Raw genomic sequence first — 17764 nt, 5'->3', positions numbered from 1 at the left:
TAGGGCTGCACGTGACCATGAGCACAATACAAAAGCCGCGTGACCGTGTGAGAGCTTGTTTATTGTTCTGGGGCGAGTTGTAGTTTTAAATAATTTTAGAGTTCAAGTGTAAAATGTCCTCCCAGTGACCACATAACCTAAGTTTTGTTCCCTATTTTTCTCTTGGTAGGAAAAACAAGTCTGAAGAAGATTCTTATTTGTGCATCTTTTGCAATAACAATTATATTAATTTTCACCATGACCTGGTAAGTGACCCCTGAAAAATCCATAAAAAACAATCACCACATTATTAATATTAACAGAAATACTACAATAACATATGCCAAGTTACATAGTGAAGTATTACATGAGCAAGAATATGACTTCTGTAATACTGCTCCTATGTACAAGAATATAACTGCTATAATACTGTCTCCTATGTACAAGAATATAACTATTATAATACTGCTCCTATGTACAAGAATATAACTACTATAATACTGCCCCTATGTACAAGAATATAACTACTATAATACTGCCTCCTATGTACAAAAATATAACTACTATAATACTGCTCCTATGTACAAGAATATAACTACTATAATACTGCTCCTATGTACAAGAATATAACTGCTATAATACTGCTCCTATGTACAAGAATATCACTACTATAATACTGCCTCCTATGTACAAGAACATAACTACTATAATACTGCCTCCTATGTACAAGAATATAACTACTATAATACTGCTCCTATGTACAAGAACATAACTACTATAATACTGCCTCCTATGTACAAGAATATAACTACTATAATACTGCCTCCTATGTACAAGAACATAACTACTATAATACTGCCTCCTATGTACAAGAATATAACTACTATAATACTGCTCCTATGTACAAGAACATAACTACTATAATACTGCTCCTGTGTACAAGAGTATAACTACTATAATACTGCCTCCTATGTACAAGAATATAACTACTATAATACTGCCTCCTATGTACAAGAATATAACTACTATAATACTGCTCCTATGTACAGGAATATAACTACTATAATACTGCTCCTATGTACAGGAATATAACTACTATAATACTGCCTCCTATGTACAAGAATATAACTACTATAATACTGCCTCCTATGTACAAGAATATAACTACTATAATACTGCTCCTATGTACAGGAATATAACTACTATAATACTGCTCCTATGTACAAGAGTATAACTACTATAATACTGCTCCTATGTACAAGAATATAACTACTATAATACTGCTCCCATGTACAAGAATATAACTACTATAATACTGCTCCTATGTACAAGAATATAACTACTATAATACTGCCTCCTATGTAAAAGAATATAACTACTATAATACTGATCCTATGTACAAGAATATAACTACTATAATACTGCTCCTATGTACAAGAATATAACTACTATAATACTGCTCCTATGTACAAGGATATAAGTATTTTATTGTATAAGATGCAGTATGTGTCATACAATATATAATATAAGGAGAAGTAATGACTCTGCTGTTTCACCGTTTAGGGGACATATGGACTTTAGGGACTGGCGCACAATCACTATACTTTCCTGCAAACAAAATGGGTGAGTACGTTTATATATAAATTATTACACTGCAAGCATTGTTCTCACCCCATGCTTTACACTGCAGCTGTGCTTGTTCAGAATGTCTGCTTTTTACAAGCTAAAGAGCTGGGGATTGTATTTTACAATGACTGAAGACCACAATTTTAGGGGGTGACCATTGGTGGTTCTCGTGATTTCTGATATTGGGGGGGGGGGGGGGGGGGACAGGACCACATATTTTTTTTTTTTTCCTTCCATTCTCAAAATGTCTTATTTTTGTGTCACAGGGAAAACAAATCTTTGATCTCCAGTCACCTGCAGAAACCTATGATTGACAGGTGAGATGATGACTACTCCTAAGGTTGCATTCACAGGACTGTATGTATTTTGCAAATCAGCAAAAAATATGGATGACAGCTGTGTGACGTCTGCGTTGTGTCCGTCTTTTTTTGTGGATTTATTATAACAATGCTATTCCCTGTTCTATCATGTTTTTCAGAACTGCAGAACAGGTATACGGATGCGCACAGCGCGCGGTGTGCTGTCCACATTTTTTGCGGACCCATTGAAATGAATAGGTCCACATCTAATCCGCAAAACCTGCGGATCAGATACGAACCAAAAATATGGTCATGTGACTGAGGCTGATCTGCGTGGATGTAGAGTTACAGCAGCTCTCTGTCTGTCTGTCAGGATAACACTAAAGCCAATGGAGGAGCAGAAATTAAGAGAAAAATCACCACAAGGTGGCGCTGTAACTAAAACTAATCACAGAAGCCCACATTTTGGGCCAATGCTGGTCCCTTCCTCGATTCGAAGTGTATACTGTATATTATATATATATATATATATATATATATATATATATATATACACACACATACATACATACATACACACACACATTTCTCTTTTGTACATTAAATATGACCTAATTGTTTTGTTTAATGGATGTAAATGTTCACGAGTGTAAAAGCCATATCTAACCAATAGGTGGCGCTGGTGTACATGATCCTGTGATATTATTTGTGGCAGTAGGTGGCAAAGGATCGTCAGGGAACAGGATCAGGTAAGTACACGGGTATCCAACAACTGCCAGGAACCTAAATTAACAGGCAACCTGTGGCCAGCAGGCTGCCTGTATTTACAGTGGTGAGTGAGGGTCATGTGACATGGCCAGCGTCACATGACCGACAGACCGACCAGTCGCGCACCGAGTGATCAGCTCGGCGCTCAAGGCAGACCTAGGAGCAGGGAGCCTCCCAGCTAGCAAAGCCACCCTGGGAACGAGGTCAAACACAGATCCTCGCTCCCGAAGTTAAGCAGCAGGTCTGCGGCTGATGGGAGACCGAGTGTGCCTTCGGCACCCCGTTACAGTACCCCCCCCTTTTATGAGGGGCCACCAGACCCAAGCCTTCAGGCGATGGCCTTTCAGGGTGTCTAGGAGCATGAACCTCCCTGGCAGGTACCCAAGATCTCTCTTCAGGTCCATACCCCTTCCAGTAATTCAGGTACTGCAAGGAATTACGCACCTTCCTGACATCCACTATTTTAGACACCACATACTCGACAGCATCATTAACAAGAACCGGCAGAGGCGAGGCTTTCGATGGTACTACCGGTTCAAAATATTTTTTAAGTAGAGATTTATGGAACACATTATGAATGTGGAATGACTCGGGCAGCTCCAACCTAAATGATACCGGGTTAATTACCTCCGTGATCTTATATGGTCCAATAAAATGAGGAGCAAACTTTTTAGAATCTACCTTAAGAGAGAGATTCTTGGAGGACAACCATACCTTATCCCCAACCTGAAAATTTACCCCCCTTGAACGTCTCCTATCGGCCTTGAGTTTCTGAGAACTTTGAGCCTTTTCTAAGTTCGATTGAACCCGGGCCCACACTGTGCACAGTTCAGAGGAGAGCCTATTCGCCTCAGGGTTAGAGGAGGAGACGGATGACCCAGAATGAAAACGGGGATGGAAAGCATGGTTACAAAAGAAAGGTGAAACCCCAGCAGAAGAATTGACACGGTTATTCAAAGCAAATTCAGCCAATGGAAGAAATTTCACCCATAATTGCTGGTCATCAGCAACATACAACCTCAAAAATTGTTCCACAGACTGATTAAGACGTTCAGTCCGCCCATTACTCTCAGGGTGGTAGGCAGAGGAAAAAGACAATGAAATTTGACATTTTTTGACAGAAGGCCCTCCAGAATTTGGACACAAACTGCACACCACTGTCAGAAACAATATTTTCCGGGATACCATGCAATCAAACAATTTCTTTCATAAAAATAGACGCCAGGGTTTTGGCATTCGGAAGTTTAGACAGGGGAATGAAATGGACCATCTTGCTAAACCTATCGACCACTACCCAAACTACAGTCTTACCCTCCGCCGGCGGTAGGTCAGTTATAAAGTCCATTGAGACATGGGACCAGGGTATGGGTAGGGGTCGTAGGTTACCAGCAGGGCGAGTCCTAGGTGTCTTGGACCTGGCACAAACCTCACAGGCTGATACGTAGGACTTGACATCCCTAGTTAGAGTGGGCCACCAATAAGATCTAGAAACCAGATCCTTAGTGCCCTCAACACCCGGATGTCCACAAAAGGCAGAATCGTGACACTCACCCAACAGCTGGAGACAAAATTGTACGGGAACAAACAACTTATCTGTTGGGGTGGATACCGGTGCCAGATGTTGTTCAGACCTAATGCGAGCCGAGATATCCCGGTTTAGAGCTGCTATGAAGATTGGTACCTCAGTAGGTTGAAAAGCATGGAAGCTCCGAGATAATGCATTCGCCTTCACATTTATACTTCCCGGCCTGAACATAATAGAAAAATCTAAACGAGTAAAAAACAGAGCCCATCTGGCTTGATGCGGATTCAACCTCTTAGCAGACTCGAGAAACATAAGGTTTTTATGGTCAGTGACAACAGTTACACAATGCCTTGCCCTCTCCAGAAAATGCCTCCACTCCTCAAATGCCCATTTAATGGCCAGCAGCTCCCTATTCCCTATGTCATAGTTTCTCTCCGTGGGAGAGAATTTCCTGGAAAAGAAGGCACATGGTCTCAGGTTAGTAAGGCTAGCAGGACCTTGTGAAAGGACTGCTCCTGCGCCGTCCTCAGACGCATCCACCTCCACAATAAAAGGTCTCTCCTGATCAGGCTGGATCAGAATGGGAGCGCTACTGAATGCCTTTTTTAATTTTTCAAATGAAGAAATGGCCTCAGTAGACCAATTCTCCAAATCCGCCCCTTTCTTAGTAAGGTCGGTCAACGGTTTAGCAATTACGGAAAAATTCATTATAAATTTACGATAGTAATTGGCGAAACCTAAGAACCGTTGTAAGGCCTTTAAGGATGAAGGCCTTACCCATTCCTAAATTGCTAGTACCTTACCAGGATCCATCTTGAAGGCGTGAGGAGTCAGAACATGCCCTAGAAACAGAATCTCCTGTACACCAAAGACACATTTCTCTTGCTTAGCGGATAGCTGATTCTCCCTCAGCACCTCTAATACTTGTTTAACATGAGACACATGGGATTCGAAGTCAGGAGAGAATATCAAAATGTCGTCAAGATAGACAATAACAAATTTACCTAAGAACGCCCTAAGAATGTAATTCATGAAGTTTTGGAACACAGCTGGGGCATTGCTGAGTCCAAAAGGCATCACCTGATATTCAAAGTGTCCTGCCGGAGTATTGAACATCGTCTTCCATTCGTCTCCCTCCTTGATTCGGATTAGATTGTATGCCCCTTTCAGGTTAATCTTGGAAAACCAGGTTGCCCTCAGAACCTGGTTAAATAAATCCGGGGAGTATCTATTCTGGACAGTGATTTTATTTAATCTCCGGTAATCGATACATGGCCTAAGACCACCATCTTTTTTCTTAACGAAGAAAAACCCCGCCCCCATAGGAGAGACAGAAGGTCTAATATGCCCTTTACCAAGGCTCTCCTTAATATAAATCTTCCATGGCCTTACGTTCGGGCTTAGAAAGATTATAAATTCGCCCCTTAGGAAACTTGGCCCCCTCTACTAGCTCTATAGTACAATCATAAGGTCTGTGGGGGGGGGTAGAACCTCCGGGGTTGGTGAATACATCAGAATATTAGTGGGGTTATGTAGTCGGAGCCAAGGCAACCCTAGTACCACCTCAGCCGGTCGGTTCTCCAGCACTAAAAGGGAACATCTCTCTGAGTGGCACACACCCACCGTTAGAGAAATCTCTGCGGTACATGAGCTCACCGTACCACCACTAAGAGGAGTAGCATCAATAGCCATGACATAGATAGGAGTTGGTAAAGCAAACATTGGAATACCCAATCTTACAGCGTACTCAGAGTCAATAAAGCTGGCCACTGAGCCAGAATCAATAAAGGCCTTACCCGGCCAATTATCTAGGGAAATCGTAATGGGTACCAAAAGCTTACATTTAGAAAAATCAGGGTGTACCTGGTCTTTAGGTTGCCTTGCCTTAGGAGACTTGACAGAGAGGACCTTCTTAGGACACTGGTTGATCCAATGGTCAGAATCTCCACAGTAAAAGCATTCTCCACGTCTGCGGCGAAGATTCCCTCGGGTCATGCCAACCTGCATGGGTTCCTCGGTGGAGACCTCAGCATTGTCTCTGGGATAGGCCTCTGGCTGGACCACCATCTGGGAAGAGAACTGTTGTTCCTGTTGTCTCTCTCTAACCCGTCGGTCAAGTCGGACAACAAGGGTCATCATCTCCTCTAAGGTCTCTGGAAGTTGATAACTGGCCAGAAGATCCTTTAAATTATCAGACAGACCTGACCTGAACTGACTCTTCTGGGCTGGTTCGTTCCATCCTGAGGGGACACACCACCTTCTGAATTGGGTGCAATAATCCTCCGCAGGTAGATTGCCCTGACCCAGTGCCTTTAGAGCCGTCTCGGCTACTAGAGCCCTGTCTGGTTCATCATAGAGGGTACCCAGGGCCTGAAAGAACCCCTCCACAGAAGTTAAACAACTGGCACCAGCAGGTAAAGAGAACGCCCATTCCTGGGGATCACCCTGTAGTCGGGAAATGATAATGCCCACGCGTTGACTCTCGGGGCCAGAGGACACGGGGCGCAAACGGAAGTAAAGTCTGCAACTCTCCTTAAAAGAGAGAAACTTCTTCCGATCTCCAGAAAAGGGTTCTGGGAGCTTAATCTGGGGCTCAAAATGCGGACTGGAGGCCTGAGGAGTGGAAGAACCTTGCCCTAACTCAATAGAACAAAGTTTCTCCCCTAACTCCTGCACCATCTGTGTCAGATTAGAGACATGGTCAGTCAGGGTCACCAGAGGATTCATTATACAGTGGTTATTGGGCCTGTTAATCTATAACGGTCACGTACACACACACAGGGGGGAGGATAGTGACCACTGCGCTCCACCCTCACCCCTAGCCCTGCCTACTTGCCTCACGAGTCCTGATGACAGGGGACAACTGGACGGCAGTCCCTAACTTAGGATACGTGCGGGAAAGGCAGACAAGACAAATAATGGATAGTGAACGGACCGGTTCAAAACCAAGAGGACAACACAGTACAGAGGGATAAGCAAAGAATGGTCAGGAGAAGCCGGGGTCATAAATACCAGGAGAGTCGAGAAGTACCAAATGAGTCCGCAAAAAATAGTCAGGTGGAAGCCGAGGTCAATATACCAGGAAGGATGAGCAGTACAGGAGGAGCAGGCAAAGGATCCTCAGGGAACAGGATCAGGTAAGTACATAGGTATCCAACAACTGCCAGGAACCTAAATTAACAGGCAACCTGTGGCCAGCAGGCTGCCTGTATTTATAGTGGTGAGTGAGGGTCATGTGACGTGGCCAGCGTCACATGACCGACAGACCGACCAGTCGAGCACCGAGTGATCAGCTAGGCGCTCAAGGCAGACCTAGGAGCAGGGAGCCTCCCAGCAAGCAAAGCCGCCCTGGGAACGAGGTCAAACACAGATCCTCGCTCCCGAAGCTAAGCAGCAGGTCTGCGGCTGATGGGAGACCGAGTGCGCCTTCGGCACCCCGTTACACCTGTGATATTATTTGTGGCAGTAGGTGGCGTTGGTCTACATAATCCTGTGACATTACTTCCGGCAGTAGGTGGTGCTGGTGCTCACTGGTAGGAGAAGAATTCGTTTTTCTTTTGCTATAGGTCGGTATCCACCATGTAGTGAAGCTGTTCAGCCACAAGATGTCAGCAGTGAGCTGAATGGACCTTTACATAGACTTACAGGGTGGGGGGAATATAGGGTCACTTCTGATGAATTTACTGCTCATTGAGGGTGATTTCGGAGACTGTCTATGGACAGATAATTGGTTTGAGTTACAGAGGAGATTGGGGGGGGGGGGGGTTAAACTCTTATATCCAATGAACCTCTGTCTTTATGAGAACTTCACTTCTGTTGTTTGCTGAGGTTACGATGTGATCGATCGGAGGGACGGTGATCGGATTTTACACGGATGTGTTTGGGGGATCGTCTTTAATCTGATGACGAGGTAGAGTTTGGTTGGCGACATATTGTGATCCACAGCAAGCGTCTATGAGACAGAGAACGTAAAAGGACTGAGCGATTGATGGGGTGTAATATGGACTCCTCTCCTGCGGTGTTTACTGGATACAATATACAGGCTCTGAGGATTGCTGACAGTCTCCAGGTATCATGATGGTTTCCTCTGGGGAGGGGAGGGTCAAGAGGTGACGTTCAGTAGACTGTGGATCCCTTTAAGAACATTTCTGATGGTTCCCTGTGGTTTTAAAGAGAAGACTCTGCTGTTCGTTTGATTTTTTTTTTGTTTTCTATCATTCTTTTCTGAACCCATCCCTAATAAATGACTCCAAAGCTCATGACAAAGCGTCACTTTCGCCATATACCCAAACTGCCAAATATGACTGTTTTGTATATATAAAAATCTGTCTATCAAATAATCTACAGTGAAATATATTCTCGAATTCAACCAAAACCAATGACCTGTCCATGCCCAAAGTCTCTGAAATCGCCCCTCCCCCCCCCAGCGACCAATAAATTCATGAGAAGTGATCCCATATTCCCCCGCGCTGTAAGTCTATGGAAATTTCCATTTAGCTCACTGCTGACATCTTGTGGCTGAACAGCTTAACTACATGGTGGATAACTAACGACCTATAGCAAAGGAAAACGAATTATTATCCTACCAGTGGGCACCAGCGCCACCTACTGCTGGAAGTAATATCACAGGATCATGTACACCAGCGCCACCTACTGCTGGAAATAATATCACAGGATCATGTACACCAGCGCCACCTACTGCCACAAATAATATCACAGGATCATGTACACCAGCGCCACCTACTGCTGGAAATAATATCACAGGATCATGTACACCAGCGCCACCTACTGCCACAAATAATTTCACAGGATCATGTGCACCAGCGCCACCTACTGCCACAAATAATATCCCAGGATTATGTCTACGAGCGCCACCTATTGGTGAAAGTAATATCACAGGATCATGTACACCAGCGCCACCTACTGCCACAAATAATTTCACAGGATCATGTACACCAGCGCCACCTACTGCCACAAATAATATCCCAGGATTATGTACACGAGCGCCACCTACTGCCACAAAAATTATCACAGGATTATGTACACCAGCGCCACCTACTGCCACAAATAATATCACAGAATTATGTACACCAGCGCCACCTACTGCTAGAAATAATATCACAGGATTATGTACACCAGCGCCACCTACTGCTGGAAATAATATCACAGGATCATGTACACCAGCACCACCTACTGCCACAAATAATATCACAGGATCATGTACACCAGCGCCACCTACTGCTGGAAACAATATCACAGGATCATGTACACCAGCGCCACCTACTGCTGGATGTAATATCACAGGATCATGTACACCAGCGCCAACTACTGCCACAAATAATATCACAGGATTATGTACACCAGCGCCACCTACTGCCACAAATAATATCACAGGATCATGTACACCAGCGCCACCTAATGCCATAAATATTATCACAGGATTATGTACACCAGCGCCACCTACTGCTAGAAATAATATCACAGGATCATGTACACCAGCACCACCTACTGCTGAAAATAATATCACAGGATCATGTACACCAGCGCCACCTACTGCTGGATGTAATATCACAGGATCATGTACACCAGCGCCACCTACTGCCACAAATAATATCACAGGATTATGTACACCAGCGCCACCTACTGCTAGAAATAATATCACAGGATCATGTACACCAGCGCCACCTACTGGTTAGATATGGCTTTTTCATTGACATCCATTAATCTGAAGGCCAGCAGAAGAGATCTGAAAGACAAGCACTAGCCGTGGCCTGCAGCAGGGAGTGAGCCTGAGGCATCTGGCTCCCGGACGCGGAGCGCCGCTTTAAAATACAGACCTCAAATACAATGAAATAATACTGCTGTCCTCTTCTCTGTTTCCAGGATGCTGTACGAGAAACCAGAAGCCCTGAAGCCTCCGTAAGTTACTCCAAGTGCTGAGAGTCTGATAATCATAGTAATTGATATAAGTAAGAACGGTGTAATACTTAGAGTCACCTGTGGGGGCGCTGCAGAAAACCAGAGCTCTTCTTACAAAGTTACATCACCGAATAGAGTTGCACACTGTAGAGATCAGCCTTGGGTTACCACTGTAAGGGGGTCAGATCTCACGTAAGGATCTGCTCCATACTGTAGGATGGTGGAAGGAATCAGGCGGACACAAGCGTAAGAGGTTCATACAGGTCCCATAGGGGGCCACAGGCTTAGTGGGTACAGTCCTTACCAGAGGCTTGGTGGTTACGGTCTCTAATGAGGCACCCGGCTTGGTGGGTACAGAGCCTCTCAAACATTCACTTTAGGTGGTAACTGCTCACTCTTGGCATCGACACTCTAGATCAGGGATGCCCAACCTGCGGCCCTCCAGCTCTTGTAAAACTACAACTCCCAGCATACCTGGACAGCCTACAGCTATCATACTACAGCAGGGCATGGTGGGAGTTGTAATTTACAACAGCTGAAGGGCGGCAGGTTGAGCATCCCTGCTGTAGATGGAGTCTCCTCTGGTTGCAGCAATAAAGATGGAAATAGTGACTGTGCAGGCTATTGCACCCGCTCTCCTTCTCGGGGCACTAAGAGGTCATGGTATTCCTCTCCTCACGACACGCAGCATTGCACATAGTCTGTACCCCCGGGCGTGGCATTTCTAGGTGGCACCTTTCAGAAGGCAGGGGCTCGTTGTCTTTTTCTACCCTTATACTCTGGACCTCAGCTTCTCTCTACTGCCCGGCTGCATCCTCGCCCCATCAGGGCCCTGAGGTGGTGCATCTTCACGGCTGGTGACACTCACCTCCCCTTCGGGAACTTGCATCTTCCAGCGCACACTCTGTATGCTGTACTGCAGAAGGACACATTCCTCCTAAGACTGAGTTCACATCATCGTTTAGCTTTCCGTTCTTCTGATCCGTCAGATAAAAAAAAAAATATTTAAAAATAATTATCCTGTTGCAAGCGTTTAAGCCATTTCCGTCTGAGATCCATTTTTTTTTAGATAGAAATCAAAGTCCTGCATACAGCGGTTTTTTCCTTTAAAAACAAAATGGATCTCAGACAGATATGGCTCAAACGCTTGCAACAAGATCTGGTTGTTTTTTTTTTTGTAGTTTTTTTACAGAATCCTGTTTTTTCTTCTTATGTTTCCAAGCCTATTACACTATTCTGCTCTCTGTGCATTTATTGGAGGCCATTTGGCACCAGCAGAGGCAAAATACAGACTGGGCTCAGCATGCATGTGGAAACCCTGCATTCCCTGTATTTTATGGAGGCCATTAGGAGATAGTATTTAGTGTAGTTTCCTCTCCTAAGAGATCGCCTTGTCGTAGGTGGAAAGGCACAAATAATTTTGTAAAAATATATTTATGTCACAAAGAGGGGGAGGGGATGGTGCACCACTGACTCCACCCACACCCCTGGCCCTGCCTACTTGCACTATCGGTCCTAGGTAACGTAGCACAACTGGGCGGCGTTCCCTAGCCTAGGTAAGTGCGGTGGGACAAACAAACAAAGAATGGTTAACAAGCCGAGTCAGAACCCAGAGGTAACTACCAGGGCCGGTGCAAGGATTTTTGACAACACAAGCAAAGCTAAATTTTGGCGCCCCTCCCCTCCCCCCGCAGCTCACCTGGCCCTTGTCCCATCTGAAGCAGCTGGCTTCTCTTCTGTGTGGTCCTGGTATCTTCGCTCTGCTTCAGACAATCGCTGGTTTGAGGACTGTATTTTTCACCCTATAAGACGCACCGACCCATAAGATGCACCTCGGTTTTAGAGGAGGATAATAAGAAAAAAATATTTTCCATTGCACCTCAGGTCAGACCAGCAATCATACGCCCAATGTTAATCAGACCTCAGATCAGCCCCTCAATGCCTCAGATCAGCCCCCCATGTCAGCCATCAGCACCTCACATTTCTTCCCCTCCATCCATGTTGTCACATCTCTCCCCCCTCCATCCATGTTGTCACATTTCTCCCCCCATCCATGTTTTCACATTTCCCCCCCTCCATCCATGTTGTCACATTTATCCCACCTACATCCATGTTGTCACATTTCCCCCCCTCCATCCATGTTGTCACATTTCTCCCCTCCATCCATGTTGTCACATTTCCCCCCCTCCATCCATGTTGTCACATTTCTCCCACCTACATCCATGTTGTCACATTTCTCCCCTCCATCCATGTTGTCACATTTCCCCCCTCCATCCATGTTGTCACATTTCCCCCCTCCATCCATGTTGTCACATTTCTCCCTCTCCATCCATGTTGTCACATTTCTCCCTCTCCATCCATGTTGTTACATTTCTCCCCCATCCATGTTTTCACATTTCCCTCCCTCCATCCATGTTGTCACATTTCTCCCACCTACATCCATGTTGTCACACTTCTCCCCCTCCATCCATGTGTCACATTTCCTCCCTCCATCCATGTTGTCACATTTCCCCCCTCCATCCATGTTGTCACATTTCTCCCTCTTCATCCATGTTGTCACATTTCTCCCTCTCCATCCATGTTGTTACATTTCTCCCCCTCCATCCATGCTGTTACATCCCCCCTCAATCCATGTTGTCACATTTCTCCCCCTCCATCCATGTTGTCACATTTCTCCCCCTCCATCCATGTTGTCACATTTCTCCCCCTCCATCCATGCTGTTACATTTCTCCCCCTCTCCATCCATGTTGTCACATTTCTCCCCCCTCCATCCATGTTGTCACATTTCTCCCCCTCCATCCATGTTGTCACATTTCTCCCCCTCTCCATCCATGTTGTCACATTTCTTCCCCCTCCATCCATGTTGTCACATTTCTCCCCCTCCATCCATGCTGTTACATTTCTCCCCCTCCATCCATGCTGTTACATTCCACCCCCCTCCATCCATGTTGTCACATTTCTCCCCCTCCATCCATGTTGTTACATTTCTCCCCCTCCATCCATGTTGTCACATTTCTCCCCCTCCATCCATGTTGTCACATTTCTCCCCCTCCATCCATGTTGTCACATTTCTCCCCCCTCCATCCATGTTGCCACATTTCTCCCCCATCCATGTTTTCACATTTCTCCCCCTTCCCCCATGCCACATACATTTCTCCCTGCTGGCCGCACAGACTACTCAGAGACATTTGTCCACACAGTTACTCACCACCAACAGCTCCGCCTCCAGTCTCCAGACCTCCGCTCCCCAGTCTATACCAGTTGCTGCTGCCTGCCCTCCGCCGCCGCAGGGCCACTCGGCAGTCACACACCCTTGACCCCGTGACTGTTTGTGTTGCCGATGCCGCGCTGCTGCTGAGCCTGCGTGCCGCTCTGTGAGGAGGTGGGGGCTGCACGGCACACCTGCAGGCTGGGGCAGGTGGCCGGGCCCGGCGGGGCAAGTCTGCAAGTTATGTATTTGAAACAATAAATAAAAAAAAATTGCCCTTGTGCGGCTGCTCAGGCGGCTGCTTGGTTTGCCTTATTATAGAGCCGGCCCTGGTAACTACAGTACAAGAGGATAAACAAAGACGGGTCAAAAACCTGGAGAAGCAAAGCAGACACAAGGAGCAAGCAAGGACGGAGACAATCAACGAGTCGGGAATCAAAAGCCACAGAGTCAAAGAAACACAGGATAGGACCTTATTCACAGGCAACCCGTGGCCAGCAGGTTGCCTGTATATATAGTGGGGAAAAGGAGTCAGCGCCACATGACTCATTCCCCTGCAACCAGCTGAGCGTCCAGCTCGGCGCTCGGACTCCTTACAGTTGCCATGGGAGTGGAGGACGCTGACCGTGCCAAGGAGGTGAGTGCGGTCGGATCCTGCCTGCCCCCCAGTTGTTGTGGAGATGAGGACGCAGAGCATGTCCTCGCTCTGTATAAGCCGCAAGGCGCCGGCGGCACTGAGGAGAGGGAACGTAAAGCCAGCGCCTCATGACAATTTGCCAAGAATCTCACATTTAGGCCTCATGCACACGGCCATTGTTTTGGTCCGCATCCGAGCCGCCATTTTGGCGGCTCGGATGCGGAACCATTCACTTCCGTTCCGTAGCCCCACTAAAAAAATATAACATGTCCTATTCTTGTCCGCTCTTTGCGGACAAGAATTGGCATTTATATTGAAAGCTGTCTGTGCCTTTCGGCAAATTGCGGAACGCGCACGGACGCCATCCGTGTTTTGCAGATCTGCGATTTTCAGACTGCAAAACACACCACAGTCGTGTGCATGCAGCCTTATAATGAAGCTTTAGAATTAGTACCTTTTCTCTAGTGAGTATGGCTATTGTATTTACTTCACTATTTGTCTTTCTTATTACGTTATTCTATCAAAAAATGTATAGTGCAAAGCAGAAAAAAACATTAAAATCTTCAAAAGATGAAACAATGCGGCCCCGACTTCAAAGCCTGTGTATTTTATGGATTTATGAACAAAGTAAGGATTTTATAGTGAACGACGCATTGTTTCATCTTTTTAGGATTGGACTATTAAGTATTTGATGCAGAGCACCACTTATCCACTGCTTGCCGTCCCTGAACAAGTTCCATAGAGTTTAATGGTATCGCAGTGATCTGAGCAGAGGAAGGTAGTGCCGACATATGTAATTTATTAAACAAAAAACATTTAAAATTGGACATTTATTAAGATCAAACAATTTTGGTAAGGACGGGGATAAAAGCACATTTTTGAGATTACATATTATTTCTAGATAACAGTTTGGCTGCATTTCCCACTAAAATGTAAATCTGGTGGTTGAAAATGGAAGAGGGAGAAATTGTCTAGAGAGCGAGATCTCCGGGCTTTATTACTTGTGGAAGACACGGCCAAACACAAACTGGAATAACACTTTCATCCTATTTGGAAAAGAAGACACACTGGGTGTAATGATTAATGCTCTTCTCTCTGCCAGACGGACAGATTATCTCTCGGTGACTCCATGGCTAGCGCCGATTGTATGGAATGGACTCTACAATATAGACATACTCAACGCACAATTCCACAAGAGAGGAGTTCACATTGGACTGACTGTGTTTGCTATTAGAAAGTAAGGAAATCCAGACAATTCACACTCATTCTATATAGTATAACTACTATAATACTGCTCCTATGTACAAGAATATAACTACTATAATACTGCCTCTTATGTACAAGAATATAACTACTATAATACTGCTCCTATGTACAAGAATATAACTACTATAATACTGCCTCTTATGTACAAGAATATAACTACTATAATACTGCTCCTATGTACAAGAATATAACTACTATAATACTGCTCCTATGTACAAGAATATAACTACTATAATACTGCCTCCTATGTACAGGAATATAACTACTATAATACTGCTCCTATGTACAAGAATATAACTACTATAATACTGCCTCTTATGTACAAGAATATAACTACTATAATACTGCTCCTATGTACAAGAATATAACTACTATAATACTGCCTCCTATGTACAAGAATATAACTACTATAATACTGCCTCTTATGTACAAGAATATAACTACTATAATACTGCTCCTATGTACAAGAATATAACTACTATAATACTGCCTCTTATGTACAAGAATATAACTACTATAATACTGCTCCTATGTACAAGAATATAACTACTATAATACTGCTCCTATGTACAAGAATATAACTACTATAATACTGCCTCCTATGTACAGGAATATAACTACTATAATACTGCTCCTATGTACAAGAATATAACTACTATAATACTGCCTCTTATGTACAAGAATATAACTACTATAATACTGCTCCTATGTACAAGAATATAACTACTATAATACCGCTCCTATGTACAAGAATATAACTACTATAATACTGCTTCTATGTACAAGAATATAACTACTATAATACTGCCTCCTATGTACAAGAATATAACTACTATAATACTGCTCCTATGTACAAGAATATAACTACTATAATACTGCTCCTATGTACAAGAATATAACTACTATAATACTGCTCCTATATACAAGAATATAACTACTATAATACTGCTCCTATGTACAAGAATATAACTACTATAATACTGCTCCTATGTACAAGAATATAACTACTATAATACTGCCTCCTATGTACAAGAATATAACTACTATAATACTGTTCCTATGTACAAGAATATAACTACTATAATACTGCTCCTATGTACAAGAATATAACTACTATAATACTGCCTCCTATGTACAAGAATATAACTACTATAATACTGCTCCTATGTACAAGAATATAACTACTATAATACTGCTTCCTATGTACAAGAATATAACTACTATAATACTGCTCCTACGTACAAGAATATAACTACTATAATACTGTCTCCTATGTACAAGAATATAACTACTATAATACTGCCTCCTATGTACAAGAATATAACAACTATAATACTGCTCCTATGTACTAGAATATAACTACTATAATACTGCTCCTATGTACAAGAATATAACTACTATAATACTGCTATATACAAGAATATAACTACTATAATACTGCTCCTATGTACAAGAATATAATTACTATAATACTGCTCCTATGTACAAGGATATAACTGCTATAATACTGATTGGTTTTCTTTATAAACCACATGTTTTCTGAAAACATTTTCTGTTCTCTTTTTTAGATACACTAAGTTTATCAAACATTTTCTGGACACAGCTGAGAAGTTTTTCATGACTGGACACCGGGTCACTTATTATGTAATGACCGACCAGCCCGCTGCCGTCCCCAACATTACACTTGGTGAAAAGAGAAATCTGGTTATCCTGGAGGTCCCGGCCTACAAAAGATGGCAGGACATCACCATGAGGAGGATGCAGATCATTCGAGACTACATCCATGATCGGTTCGTCAATGAGGTGGACTATCTGGTGTGTCTAGATGTGGACATGGAGTTCAAAGACCAGGTTGGGGTTGAGATCCTCAGTGATGTTTATGGCGTCATCCATCCGGGTTTTTTCACATCGTCTCGCAAGGAGTTCCCCAATGAAAGGCGACCTCAGTCTGCAGGTTACATCCCCGAAGACGAGGGCGATTTCTATTACACGGGGTCCCATTTTGGAGGCACGGTGGAAGAGATCTACAAGTTGACCAACCATTGCCACCACGCCATGCTGGCCGATAAAGACATAAACATAGAAGCCCTTTGGCATGATGAGAGTTATCTCAACAGATATTTCCTGTATTACAAACCCACCAAGCTCCTGTCTCCAGAGTATTCCTGGAACTACTACTTTGGAGACTCGGCCCTGGTGGAGAAGAAGAGATTTGTCGATCTCCCTAAGGAGTATGCCAAAGTACGTGACAACCCATGATGCTCCACATAGCGGATTGGAGGTTGAGGGGTTTTATGTAATTTCTCTAATACTTCCATAGTCCTCATCCTCCCCCATATTAGCTTAGACCTCTTTGGTCTTGAGTTCTCGTATCTCGAGAGGCTTCTGTGTTACTCCTCATGGATGATTCATGAAGCTGATTGTGCCTGTACAGATCCTGCTGCCAATCTGGTGAAGTGTATTACAATGGCGATGAGATGTACAATACTTTCTGAGTTGATACCCTGATACACAGTAACATTTAACTGGTTAAATA

General features: G+C 44.1%; 1 protein-coding gene across 1 annotated transcript; it reads left to right on the top strand.

Annotated features, from left to right (window-relative positions):
* Positions 1–1905: 1905 nt before the first annotated feature.
* Positions 1906–17487, top strand: LOC122946310 (histo-blood group ABO system transferase-like). The gene is made up of 4 exons (XM_044305842.1): positions 1906–1922; positions 10081–10116; positions 15065–15199; positions 16797–17487. The coding sequence occupies exons 1-4, from the start codon at positions 1912–1914 to the stop codon at positions 17485–17487; spliced, it is 873 nt and encodes a 290-aa protein (XP_044161777.1). The 5' UTR covers positions 1906–1911.
* The last annotated feature ends 277 nt before the right edge of the window (positions 17488–17764 follow it).

This window comes from Bufo gargarizans, chromosome 9 (assembly GCF_014858855.1).
Source record: "Bufo gargarizans isolate SCDJY-AF-19 chromosome 9, ASM1485885v1, whole genome shotgun sequence".
Lineage (NCBI taxonomy): Eukaryota > Metazoa > Chordata > Amphibia > Anura > Bufonidae > Bufo > Bufo gargarizans.
The sequence above is the reverse complement of the archived record's forward strand: the minus strand, read 5'-3'. Positions and strand labels throughout refer to the sequence as shown.